Genomic DNA, 13,791 nt, shown 5'->3' with positions numbered 1-13,791 from the left:
ATGGGGTGTTAAATTTAAACGGCCACAAAATCTGTAAGTTGCAAACTTTGCCAGTCAATAAAGGATACCATCCTACACAAATATGAAAGGAATTTGATCTTTTTTGACAGACGTATGAATTTTTGAATATTCATTCAATATTAAAGATAGGGATTTTTCCCAATTTTCCAAACTTTTTTCTTGAATTTGCACTTTGACCTATATGACCTTGAAAACTGAACCAGTTCTTGCCTATCATGATATGAATCTCCAGTAAAAGGTTCATAACTATATATTAAAAAGTGTGGGCTCCAGGCTTTTCACAAACAGACAAACAAACAAACAGGAGCGGTAACATAACCTCCTCCAACTTTGCTGGCGGAAGTAAAAAAAAAAACAGTGCACCTGCTTACTGTCACAGGCATCTGGCATGTGTGGAGAGTTTACATGGTGAAATCATTCATTTTAAATCAGATTGTGCTCCACCAGATGCCATTTTAACAATCATATACACCAAAATAAAAAAACAGATTTATCTTGTCCTTATATTAATTATCTTAAGCTTCTCCTTACATTTTGTTTTGAAACAATTTCTCAACAGGGTAACACAATTTACAACAGGAAACTGTCAAATCAACCTCAATACAAACATCACCAATATACATAATTCACTGCTGTTGGCGATAGTATTAAACAATATATTATGATTACTTTTTTATCCTTTAAACTGATTTTGAGATCATATTTAAATACAACAAAAGTCTACGAACAACACAGAGAGATTTCAGCAGGGTGTTGCTTTCTGAGGCCACATTTTGGAAAGTAGTGTTCACTTTTGGCACGAGGCATTGTGCGTCACAGCATCCATTGTCCGATATCCAAATCTGCTCCTCTTAATGCCCCACAGCCTATCAAAGGACCCCCTGCATGCACCCTTTCTGTCCTGCTGCAGCCGCTGAGGAAGCCGCAGAGCCAACAGACATCACATTCAGTGCCAGCTATGTGTGACACGCAAAGGAGAGGCTGCAGAATGTGACAACAGCTGGGTTTAAAAGTGAAGCTTTTCTGCTTGAAGGGTGAGGAATTCCCCCCCCCCCCCCCACACAGCACCACCACCCACAAAAAAACCAGTCCACTGATACCTGTGAAAAAAAGCTCCACTAGCGTTTTTCTTAAAAACGTTCATGTCTTTGGTCTCCCATGCAATTAATAAAGCAGCATAAATCATCTTGTGCTGCCCTGAATCCCCGACCTTGTTAATCTCCATACACCTCTGGCTATTAAATTCCCGCATGGCAACCCTAGAAATGATGGCACGGAAAGGCGCCTACTTCACAAATTGCAAGATTTTTTTTGCCACATTTGTGGTGTTGACGTAAGTGCACAATGCAACTTTTGTTCTTACTGCAAAAAACATGACACAAGATGTCATTGTGTTGTGTGAAAAACTGATTTGCATCTACGTATTGGATGCAGAGGCATAACATATGAATTCAAATTGATCTGTTTCTTACATGGCATTCTTTTTTTATCGCACAATGCAAAAATGTCTATATTTTACTTATAAAAACAAATGTGTCTTCTATTAAATGTAGATTAGCTATTTTGGTAAGAAATTATACAAATGTACTTTGTAAGTTTGTGTGTTTTTGAAGTGCAAATTTTTCAAGACTCAAACAAGGGTTGTAATCTGAAATTTTCATGGAAGAAAAGTGTGATTTTAATTAATTTTTTTTTCTTTTTGATAAATATGAAATGTTTCTTTGGGTAACATGGGTTGTGTCTTGAATTTGAAATGAGGGAACTTTATATGGTTTTATCCTGACCCAGTTTTAGGCCCTGAAGTCATGACAGTTCAAGTTCACAGGAGTATTTCATTTATTTAGTGATTTTTGGCCTGATGTTGAATTTTTGTTTCTTTCTTCACACATTGTGTCCTTTTGGGAGTATCACACAATACCTTTGAAGCTCACCTTTCCCATGTATGACACGGTGCCTGTAGAGTTTCCCCTCGACTGGCTGAGCTCTCTGTGAAATGGAAACCACACTACAGTGGCTGACACACAGTCTTTTATTGTTATTTTGTTATTTTTTGTCAATAAATCAGGTTACTTTGCCACTGGGGTTGAGAAGCTTTGATATCACAAGCTTGCAATTTAATATGGCATCATTGTAAAACAGCGACCACTGTGGGTTTTATCCTGAAATATGTCCTTTTAGCTGTTCTTCTACACCAGTATGAAGCTTGGGGGAAAAAAACAAAAGAAAAATCAAATAGTGTAAGAGTGGTGTTAGAGTTTCACTCAAAAATACTACATGGACATTGAAGTGAAGTGATGCACCCTAAAAGAATTAGAATGCTTGTGTACATCAGCCCCTATTTAATGATCTAGTGTTATAATATAATTATTCTTTGTTTAATTCAAAAACACTAAAAACACCCTGTGCTGGTTAGACAGCAAAAATGTAGATGAGTGGGTGAGTGAGTGAGTTAGTCATCCCAGCCAGCGTGTGTTTTTAAACAGGGGCCTTACTTGACCCTTCAAATTGAGCAATTTGAAGTAATAAATTCAAAATACAAACAATGGAAACATGTGAGACCCATCAAGTATCACAAAAGTGTTTCTATGCTTGCATTAGGTGGTATTTACAGGCAATTTGTAAAAGCCATATTTTATAAAATCGCAATGTAAACTTTTTTCTGCAGTTTTTGGTTGCAACTTCCAGGAGTCAGATGACATTCTAAAATACATGGTGCAGTATGTGTGGATGGAGGAAAAGACCGAGAGCTTGTTAAACCTTACAAGAGATCACATCATAGTAGAGAAGCTTGAATCTTCGACTGGACTGGGTTGCTTGAGATCACATCATGCAATACTGGATTATAAAAGAATCTCTCTCTCTCTCTCTCTCTCTCTCTCTCTCTCTCTCTCTCTCTCTCTCTCTTTCTCACACACACACACACACACACACACACACACACACACACACACACACACACACACACACACACACACACACACACACACACACACACACACACACACACACAAACAATGCCAATATTTAGCAAGACTTGCACATCCATTGCAATGACTATTGGAATGACAGTTATCTTGAGAGGTTTTCAGCACAAAGAATATCTAACTCACACATACATATATCCTTGCACACATGTACATGTTTACGTTACATATTCTCTCATACACACATTCTCAAGCACACATGGGTCCTTAGACACATAACACAGAAAGTGAACATTTTATGTATTTTGGATTCATTACTCTCACTCATCTTCAATTGCTTACTTCAATTAAGGGTCACAGGGGGCTGGAGCCGATCCCAGCAGTCATAGGGCGTGAGATGGGGTACACCCTGGAAAGGACACCAGTCTGTCACAGGGTCACATATAGACAAACAAACACATTCACACATGTATGCACACTTTAAAGTTTGTAATCCAAGTTCATCTTTAGATGTGGGAAGAAGCCAGAGCACCCAGAAGGAACTCACGCAAACACAAGGAGAAAATGCGGCTCCAGGTGGGAATCAATCCCATGAAAATTCAGTAAGGTATATCTTCTATTATACATAGTGGAAATACCCTTGATCTGTACTCACATGTGGCCTTGCTGTCACAAACATTGACATTTTGCCTCTTGCCTCGGTGATCTCTGACCACTCATTTGTTAGGTGTGCATTTATGTTGCTGTGCCTAGTGGATCAAAAGCCTTGTCTTTCTTTGCGGCGACGCATTACTCCTTCAATTATGACAGAACTCGAAGCCAGACTGCCTGAAATTTTGGCCTCGGGGTAGAGAATATTCAATCAGTAGATAGTCTTGCGGATGGCTTGAACTCAGCGCTCAAGGCCACACTGGACAAGGTTGCGCCTCCTCTCTTGAGGACACGCCTTCCCAAGGCATACTCACCTTGGTTTAATGGTTACCTGCGTGACCTTAGGCAGAAGGCTCGAGGTTTTGAACGGAAATGGCGTAGTTCTAAGTTAGAGGTGTTCCATCTTGCATGGCGAGATGCTGTCTTGGATTATAAGCAGGCACTACTGGCTACAAAGCGTGCCTATTATTCTGATTTGATTAATAAAAATAAGCATAATTCCAAGTTTTTGTTTGAAACTGTAGCACTTCTTATTCATGGACAGCCACCTGTTATTCACTCTCCTTTCTCAGCACAGGACTTCTTGGATTACTTCGAGAAGAAAATTGAGGATATTAGGTTGAGTATATCTCAGCAGGCTTTGGCCCAACCACTGCATACTGCTGTGGAGGTGGATGCGCCCACTGAGGTGGTATCCAGATTTACAGATTTTGATGGTATCTCGCTAGGCGCACTGATGAAGCTCGTGACGTCTACTAAATGCACAACCTGTTTAATTGATCCTATACCAACAAAACTGTTCAAGGACCTGTGGCCCATTCTTGGACCAACTGTGCTGGAAATTATAAATCTCTCATTAACTTCTGGATCTGTTCCTAAGTGTTTTAAGTCTGCAGTGATCAAACCATTACTTAAAAAGTCTAATCTCGACCCTAGTGTATTGAAGAATTATAGACCGATATCAAATCTGTCATTTTGTTCTAAAATCCTGGAAAAAGTGGTCTCGCGACAGCTCGTGGACTACCTCACTGAGAATAATCTTTCTGAGCCACTGCAGTCTGCTTTTAGAAAATTTCACTCCACAGAGACAGCACTTACTAAAGTAGTGAATGACCTTTTGCGAGCAATGGACTAGGATATCACTATGGTCCTGGTGCTGCTGGATCTTAGTGCTGCATTTGACACTGTGGATTACCATATTCTACTCAATAGGCTGGAGAATCACTTTGGGATTACTGGAACTGCTCTTGCATGGTTGACGTCGTACCTGTCCAGTCGTTCCTACTGTGTATTGTGTAATGGAACCTCCTCCGATCGTAGAGACATGAAGTTTGGGGTTCCTCAGGGATCCGTTTTGGGCCCCTTGCTTTTTTCTCTTTATGTAGCACCCCTCGGGAATATATTGCGGCGTTTTGGGATTCCCTTTCATTGCTATGCTGATGACACTCAATTGTATATGCCAATAACTGCTGGTAATCTTACTCACATAAAATCCTTGGAAGATTGTCTTGCATCAGTAAGAAGTTGGATGGCTAGTAACTTCCTACTTTTAAATTCTGATAAGACTGAAGTTATGGTTTTTGGTCCAGCGAGATATCGGCATCAATTTGATCAGCTAGCATTTAGCTTAGGTCCGTGTGTTATACATCATACGGATAAAGTGAGGAACCTTGGAGTAATTTTTGATCCTGCGTTGTCCTTTGATCTCCACATTAGAGACATTACAAGGACTGCCTTCTTCCATTTGCGAAATATAGCGAGGATTCATCCTATTCTGTCTATGGCTGATGCTGAGACTTTGATTCATGCGTTTGTCTCTTCTAGATTGGACTATTGTAATGCTCTATTCTCTGGCTTACCGTAGTCCAGGATCAGGGGTCTTCAATTGGTTCAGAATGCTGCTGCCAGACTTTTGACACGGAGCAGAAAGTTTGACCACATTACGCCAATCTTGGCGTCCCTGCACTGGCTTCCTGTTTCTGCAAGATCGGATTTTAAAGTACTGATTTTAGTTTATAAAATTGTTCATGGACTTGCACCTCCCTATCTGGCTGACTTGACAAGCCCCTATGTACCAGCTTGGGCCCTGCGTTCTCAGGGTGCAGGACTTCTGTGTGTTCCCAGGGTGAATAAAAAGTCTGCCGGTCACAGAGCTTTTTCCTATCGTGCCCCAGCTCTGTGGAACGATCTGCCGGCACACATTCGGCAGTCGGACACTGTGGAGACCTTTAAATCACGTTTAAAGACTCATTTATTTTCCCTGTTTTATCATTAGTGTTATGATGTGTTTTTAATCTTGTATTCTTTTACTGCTGTCTTTCTTTTATGGTTGTTTTTATTGTGTTTTAAATTTTTAATTGTTTTTATGTTGTGAAGCGCCTTGAGACGATTTTGTCGTGAATTGGCGCTATATAAATTAATAAATTTGAATTTGAATTTTACATTCCAAATCTAAGGTGGAACTCTATTAGTGTATACTAAGGTACAGCTAAATATCTTTAAAAAAAGAGTAGATCCACTTAGGTGCCTGGTCTTGAGAACCAGGGATGGTAGGTTGAAAAGCTTTTTTATCCCACGGGAACTCTCCCTACACACCTAAGGGCCCTGTCCCACTGGGGAAGAGGATTAATTGTGCATGAATTGAGTACACAAATTACAGGCGTTCGTTGTCGTCCGCAACAAAAATGGCCAAAAATGACAAATGTCTCAGTATGAATTATGGATATATTAATAATGTACAGTGAATATCTGATGAACAATCACGGATGTATAACGCATGTAGTGAGGAAACGGATCCGATGCATTGCGATTATCACGGGTGTATTATGAATGCACCGCGCATGTGTTGTGTGTGCACAGCATCTGTATTGCGGTCATAAATGAAGCACACTCGGGCCGTCGGCATCACTATTCACACCAACAATACAGCCTCTGGAGCATTTGCTGGACTTGGACAAGTTGATTGGAGTAAAGAAGCAGTGAACAGGGCGAGTGGTGACGTCAGCGGATCACACCAGAGCACAGCTCGTCTGAACGATTATAACAAGAAGTTAAATCTGTTATAAACATAGGAATAAATACTGTAACAGCTGCAGACAAGAAGGAAAAAACATGCAACTGTTTTATCAAGCCTTGACAATGTAAACAAGTCAAATAATTACCTTTTTAGATGGCTCAAAATGCTTTCTGCAGCTTGTTAGCCGCGCGAACGGCCCAGCTGCAGCTTTCTCTGTGATCCAGAAGGTGATTAGACCTGTTTTCAAAAGCCAATTTGCAGAATAAAATGATTAATCCACCACAAAATAATTATTTTATATACGCAGCATCAAGCGCAGAATGCGTGGCAGCTGGTAGAACAAAGAACGGCATCCAGCTGTGAACACAGTGCATCTAATTTGCATCCGCCGCAAATCACATGCAAAACAGATGTAATAAAAACGCTTTATTTGTGGCCAATCTGTATGCAGTTACTACAGCTTATTTTAGTTTGTGATGTGGACATGATGGGCATGCAAAATATCCGTTTTACACACTGTCCCAGTCCGTTGCCAAGCTGCAAATCCCTGTCGGTTGCGGATATCAGCAGATGACGGCGAATATACAGCGCATAGATTGAGTATGTATTGTGTATGTATTGATGTATGTATGGAGTATGTAAGGCGGATGTTATCCGCAGCCAACATTTTGTGCAGCTCAAAAATCCTGGCAACAGAAAAAATGTGCCTCTGCGGATAATAGCGGACATGTGCGGATGTCAGCCGACGCATACAAGCATGTTTCACGGATATTGCGGATGTTAAGCAAATATGAGCCAATTTTGTGTGCAGTCAATATGCAAATCCTCCTAAACGCCAGTGGGACAGGGCCCTAAGCGGCTGAAGAATATGGACAGCATGTATATAAGTGACATTTACACAACCATGACCTTCTTGCTGTGAGGCAACAGTGCTAATCACTAAGCTACTGTGCTGTCCTAGAATTATTACATATAAACTATAATATTGCAAGCATTTTTTAATTTTGATGTTGATAATTACAGCCAACAACTCTCCCCCCAAAAAAGTATCTCAAAATATTAGAATATTTTATTTGAAGTCTGAGTCACAGAACATCAATTACAGCAGCTGCCATAAGAATAGCCCCAAGATTTAGAGTTACAACTGTCATAACAGTTTTAGTTTGCAAAGTATACTTTTAACGTTAGTATGCCACGATGGAAAGAGTTGTTTACTACTAGTAAAAAAATTATTGTGTCACTATCAGTGACAATATCGCAGAATTCTGATGAATCAGACCTCCCCACCAAAAAACTCTGGATCCACCCATGATAGGCAGACATATATATATATTCTCAATCATACATATATTTTATTACTTCATATTCTCTCACTCATTCACACATTCATATGCACAAAGATATATTTTAACGTCAAACACACATTCCCTGTCCCCTCACACACCAGCCCACGTGGTGGGGTATCTGCAGTATTTCCACAGTGGGCGTGTCCTGCGGTGACCGGCGGCTTTAGGACCCGGCGGTTGCTCCAGTGAGGCGGCAGCGGCGGCTCTGACTGTGAAGCAGACAAAGGCAGAGAGACCGCGTGCACCATCCTGCACCACACACGCGCATCAGCCCGCAAGCAGCCACGCAGGTGAGTCCGCTCCTGCCTGATTAGCCGCACGTTTTACTGTTTAAGACACACGCAGATGTAAGGACTGTTCGCTCCGAGTGGGTAAGTTGACATGTCATTGTGTTACTGTAAAGTATGGGGGGGGGAAAAAATTAGGTTTGCGTTTGTGAAGGTGTGCGCACGCCCATCTCTCCCCCCCCCCTTTTTTTTTACTCCCTCTTCTTTAATTAAAGTGACGTCTGCTGCCATGTGGCCGCTCCTGACGGATCTGCAGCACCTTCAAACTTTTGTTCTCCTTTTGTCACTGACTTGTGTTAAAGGAGCTTTGTGGTGTTTCTGCGCCGGCTTTGGCGAAGATGGTGCTGCTGGTTGGAGTGGGTGATGTGTGGGTGGTTCACTTGGAAAACGGACCAAAAAAAAAAAAAAAAAATCAGCCGCAGGCTTTGTACCTGCACCCAGCAGTAGAATGATGTGCCGCTGTTCTCAGCTGAGGTCATCATGATGTCAGGCACGAGATCCTCTCTGACTTAAAGCAGGTGTTGGTGACTAATAGGAATGAGAGAAAAGCACTTTAAAACCAGAAAGGGGAGCAGTCAGGCTGCTCCAGTGATTGGTGATGTCACTTTGGCCCCCTCTCTGAGACAATGGACTGGCCCAGTTGATGCTCCACTGGGGAAGGGTCACAGTTTGTTCTGCCCATTAGTGCAGCAGATGGGCTTCAAACCTGGCCTTTTGTCAGCTGAAGCTCACCCATTCCACAGAGGACCCACCCGATCCGTGTTCGGCACACGTATGGGTGGCGGCACTATCTCTCCTGCTGTGTTAATGCCCTCTGTGTGTCATTGGGATTGTCTGAACGCACTCTATGTGCATGAGATTAACCCATGAAGAGATGCTAATTGGAAAGCTGTGACAAAATTGGCACGTTTGGATGTGAATTCATTCATTGACTGACACAGTGAAAGTGCTTCTATATTATTAAAAAAATTTAAGTGACTTTGCTTAGAGAAGTTAAAAAAAAAACACACACAAAAAAGCTGCTACTACTGATGCAGTATTGTATACAAACTGTGAATAGGGCACCGCAGTCTCATTTGAAGGTGGGCACTAAAGGGTTAAAATATGATGTAATTTCTTTACTTCCGGGGGTAAAAAAAATCATGGCATTTTCAATGGGTTTTTGGGTAAATTACATGCAAACAAAGTGAAAATGCAAAGAAAAAGTGACGATGCGGTGGGAAAGTGGACGTGCTGTGGTTTGTTCATGACTCGGTGCTCAAACGAGTCGGCGGTTTTGCAGGGGAGAGAACATAGCTACTCTTCTCTAGTTGTGTTGGCTAACGCTTACCAACACGACCTCGCCCATCTGCCTAGTCTTACCTTCTCCACTGGGGAACGACCCAAAAAAAACTTTTTGCAATTGCTTCGGAGATTGTAGCCGAAAACAAAACGGCACACCATTTTTCCGTGTGAGCTTATGCTGTGTATATATTGCACAAGAGACCACAGATCCCCAGAAGTGGTCAAATCCTGCGATATCACGCAGGGTTCAAACGAGACTGCGGTGCCCTATTGCTGTTGGTACGGCACCCATTGTTAAACTACCCAACGTCTCAGTTTAGGCACAGCCCTAGCTAAAATTTGTCAGTGGTCTCTTGTTTGGCTTCAATGCCATGATGTCTTTCATTATCTCTCAATTATCATGGGGGTTTAATATTGGGTAATCTATAAAGTGGCTGTTGATAGTACCCATGTATTTGAGTCGAGTGAGTATCTGAGAAATTGTTTAACAGCTGGGCATGTTCCAACTTGTCCTGTAAGGCTTCCAACGGAGGTGTTTTCCTGTGCCGCCGCGCGAATCCGTCCGCACGTCTTTCATTACAAAATCTCCTTTAACAGTGGAATGTCCGGATAAACTGCTGATCCCGACCTCTTCTGAAACTTCTCTGCTCTCTCACGACGTCCTGGGTCAACAGAACCTTAAATTTGGAAGTTTTCAGCTTGAAACAGGCTGGCGATGGCGGCTCGCGGCGCGCCGTCCGGCACTGTGGGCCATCCTTAAAGCGATAATAACACTCCTTAATCTCTCATCAGCCATTAAAATTTTCACCGAAAACCATCTGAATTTCTCAAATGGTGTCCACTTGGATGTGTCTCAGTTCCTGAAAAAATTTTGATCAAGCAAAGCGTCAGTCTCTCAGCAAGTTCTCAGACAAAGGAATTCCAATGGGAGGGGTGGACCAGTGCTCACTCAAAGTCTGCCCACAGGTGAATGATGCAAGCGACAGGCGTTAAAAAACTCACGCATGCGCACGAGGGTTCAAGCTTGGCTGATGTAATCACACGTGACTCAAATCCATATAGTTTTTGAAAAAAATAAAAAGGTACGATACTTTTCTAACAGACCTCGTAGTTGTTTAGTGGGTTCTTCTTGCTCTTGAAGACTGAGTTTTGGTCACCAGGTGAGGGTTTAACATGAAGAAAAGTTGATCTGTTCCTGTATTTGTTGCATCAGTTGTGTAAATTCTTTGAATTAAGATGACATTTTCCCTTGTAACTTTGAAAAACTGGGATGGTACTTTTCCTGAACAGTGAAAGCTTTGCTTTTTTTTTTTTAAATTTATATAAACATTTTAAGTGTGTAATGCTGACGTTGGCACTGTTACCTCACAGCAAGAAGGTCATGGGATCAGTTCCATCTGTGGCCTTTCTGTGTGGCTTTCGCATATTCTCTCCGTGTTCATGTGCTCCAGCTTCCTCCCACATCCAAAGGCATGCAGGTTAGGTGGATTAGGAACTTAAACTTGCGTGCGGGTGTGAATGTGTCTGTCTAAATGGGGCCCTGTGACAGACTGGCGTCCTGTCCAGGGTGTACCCTGCCTCAGACCCTGTGACTGCTGGGATAGGCTTCAGCCCCCCTGTGACCCTTAATTGGAGTGATGAGTGATGTTGATGTACTCGCTCAGAGTGCGTTCAGGAGTTTTTGGTGGTGGTGGGGGGGTGTCTGAGTCATCACACTTGATTATTTGCTCATTCATGGAATGAGAGAGTAATTTATTTAGGGCACTGAGAACATGACTTGGGTTTTGGCTGAAGGTATTTTAAAGTATGTGGCAAAACTGCTTGGGATTCCAGCGAGGGCGGTCGCATTTCCTCCTCTCCCTCTGTGCTTTTCTATCTCTGCTCCAACCTTCAATAGTCTCAACTTCACCCCGCGGCTATGAGCTGCAGGGGCCCTCTCCTTTCCCCCAAGCTCATGGCTGTGCAGGAGACTGCTGCGGCCACCCCACACTCACATTGCCTGAATTCGGGTGATGGACTGTCTTAAAGTTTAGTGTACATAAACAATCAAATGTATATGTTTAGTGTCTTAATTGTGATGTGGGCCATTATTATGTTCACCTAGTAATAATTGTGGATTAATTGCTGTATTTGTTTTGTCTGAGGTAACTGGGTGTGACATGAATAGATCTTTTAGAGAGCAATAAAGTTTTGAATCTTGAAACAAAATGTTTCTAAACATCAACTGTTAGAGAACCTAGTAATAGCATAAACACCAGTGAATTTTTGACAGATTGGCCAGGAATAGCAAAACATTATAGTATCATGCAGATCATGGATGTTTGTTCTACTTCTGTGGACAGAAGTAGGATAAACTCCCGGTTATATCTTTGGTGGCCATGTTGAAAATTTCTTGTGGCTAATGCCTCTTTTTTTTTTTTTTTTTTTTTAAGAAAAGGACTTCACATAAGTATACCAATTTTGGTGCTTGTCTAATTAACTGAACAATTCTTTAATTATGTGCTGCACTAATTCTCCCTGAAAGGTTTTGGCGTCACTAAACGCCTGACGTAATGATCTTCCCAGGTATCTCTCAGTCTCGAAGGCTGAGATCCAAGCACTTTAAACATAACTGTTGAATCGCTCGTACGAATAGATTTCTGGTGGCAGTCCAGGAAGTTATTGAAGGTGTATCACTTATCCTTGATCGAGAACAATTGTAAACTGAGGCGCATGAATTCCTTACTGGACATCTGAAGTGCCACAATCAATTTGCTTTTTTTAATTTATTTTTTTAAACAAAGGTAATCCATTTCACTGCTCATCAGTGGCACAAACACAGTGACTATCAGATGACTTCTGACAATATTCCACTTTGTGATGCATTGCTTATACTTTTTTTTTCTCTGGAACAGGTCACTGCCACCATCTGTTATCGTCATTAAGTGTGTCACCATGGAGCTAGACTTTGGACATTTTGACGAGCGAGACAAGGCTTCACGTACTCCAAGGGGCGGACGCATGAATGGACTTCCCAGCCCTACCCACAGCGCCCACTGCAGCTTCTACCGTACACGCACTCTGCAGGCCCTCACCAGTGAGAAGAAAGCCAAAAAAGTGCGTTTCTACCGCAATGGAGACCGATACTTTAAGGGCATCGTGTACGCTGTGGCCACTGACCGATTTCGCACTTTTGACTCCCTCCTGGCTGATCTCACTCGCTCCCTCTCGGACCACATCAACTTGCCGCAGGGTGTCCGCTTCATCTTCACTGTTGATGGTTCACACAAGATCACGTCATTGGATGAGCTAGAGGAAGGTGAATGTGTTTTATGTGGCATGAGCTCCATAATGTTGCTGTCTGTTTTAATTTTAATTTAACAACTCTGCATTCATGGGATCACTTCCCAGAAGATGAGCTGTAGTGAGATCAAACAGACATGATGGATCACCATGTTAAGAAGACTTACATTCTGAGATTATCAGTCTTATCTTCTCAGTCTAGACTCCTGTAATCTCTTCAAATAATGTATCACATTATTTGAAGGGTTATTTTGGGAATGCCTTGGTCTACTTTATCTTGTACCTGTTTGTGTGTGCTCTCCCCACCCCGAAGTATTATTTACACATGAAAGCATGATTCAGAACTGTCTTGGCATGTAAATAAAAACACTAAACTGTTGTGATTTAGCTCTTCAATTAAAGGGAGTAGTGATTCAGTCCATTTTAAAAAAAAATTTAATCACTTTTTTGGTCAGATTTTTAACGATGTGGAAAAAGAACTTGGAAAATCTGCAAGTAGGCTAAAGAGTTGTCATAAAACCAGTGGTGGGCACAGTTCCACAAATCTGCTCACCACTAATTAGCGATGCAAACTTTTTGTTAGCTGATTAGCTTTTCAGCTAACTTTGAAAACCCTCAGCGGACAAATTAACTTCTGCGAAATTTAGTTCCGTTAACTTTTAGACCGCTAACATCTTTATAGTGAGTAAAGCTTAACAGTTAAACATTTGTAAAGCCTGGAATCATACATTTTAGTTGTCAGATGTTTTGTAGCAGACAGTTATGAGAGGTAGAGCTCAGTCTTCTGTCAGCAGAGGAGACATAGCTACCAGACAGAAAGGAAGAGCAGAAGGAAAAAAATGGTAATTTATTTTCACACCATACAGTCCTGCAGACGTGTCGCAGGAGATATGCGCAACAAGGCAGTTTAAACAATTTTAAACAAACTAATTCCAGACAACTTGCCGAAATTAATATCACCTCTGTTTTTACAAAGTGAA

The 13,791-nt window shown here is 41.7% G+C and overlaps 1 protein-coding gene across 1 annotated transcript in view; it reads left to right on the top strand.

The window, feature by feature from the left end:
• Nucleotides 1-8,131: 8,131 nt before the first annotated feature.
• Nucleotides 8,132-13,791, top strand: part of LOC117517507 (neuronal migration protein doublecortin-like) — a 62,362-nt gene continuing 56,702 nt past the window's right edge. Inside the window, exons 1-2 of the mRNA XM_034178537.1 lie at nt 8,132-8,248; nt 12,412-12,827. Of these exons, the coding sequence (XP_034034428.1) occupies nt 12,464-12,827 (364 nt within the window). The 5' untranslated portion in view covers nt 8,132-8,248; nt 12,412-12,463. The remainder of the gene's footprint in view (nt 8,249-12,411; nt 12,828-13,791) is intronic.

This window comes from Thalassophryne amazonica, chromosome 9, assembly GCF_902500255.1.
Source record: "Thalassophryne amazonica chromosome 9, fThaAma1.1, whole genome shotgun sequence".
In the NCBI taxonomy this organism is placed as follows: Eukaryota; Metazoa; Chordata; class Actinopteri; order Batrachoidiformes; family Batrachoididae; genus Thalassophryne; species Thalassophryne amazonica.
The sequence above is the reverse complement of the archived record's forward strand: the minus strand, read 5'-3'. Positions and strand labels throughout refer to the sequence as shown.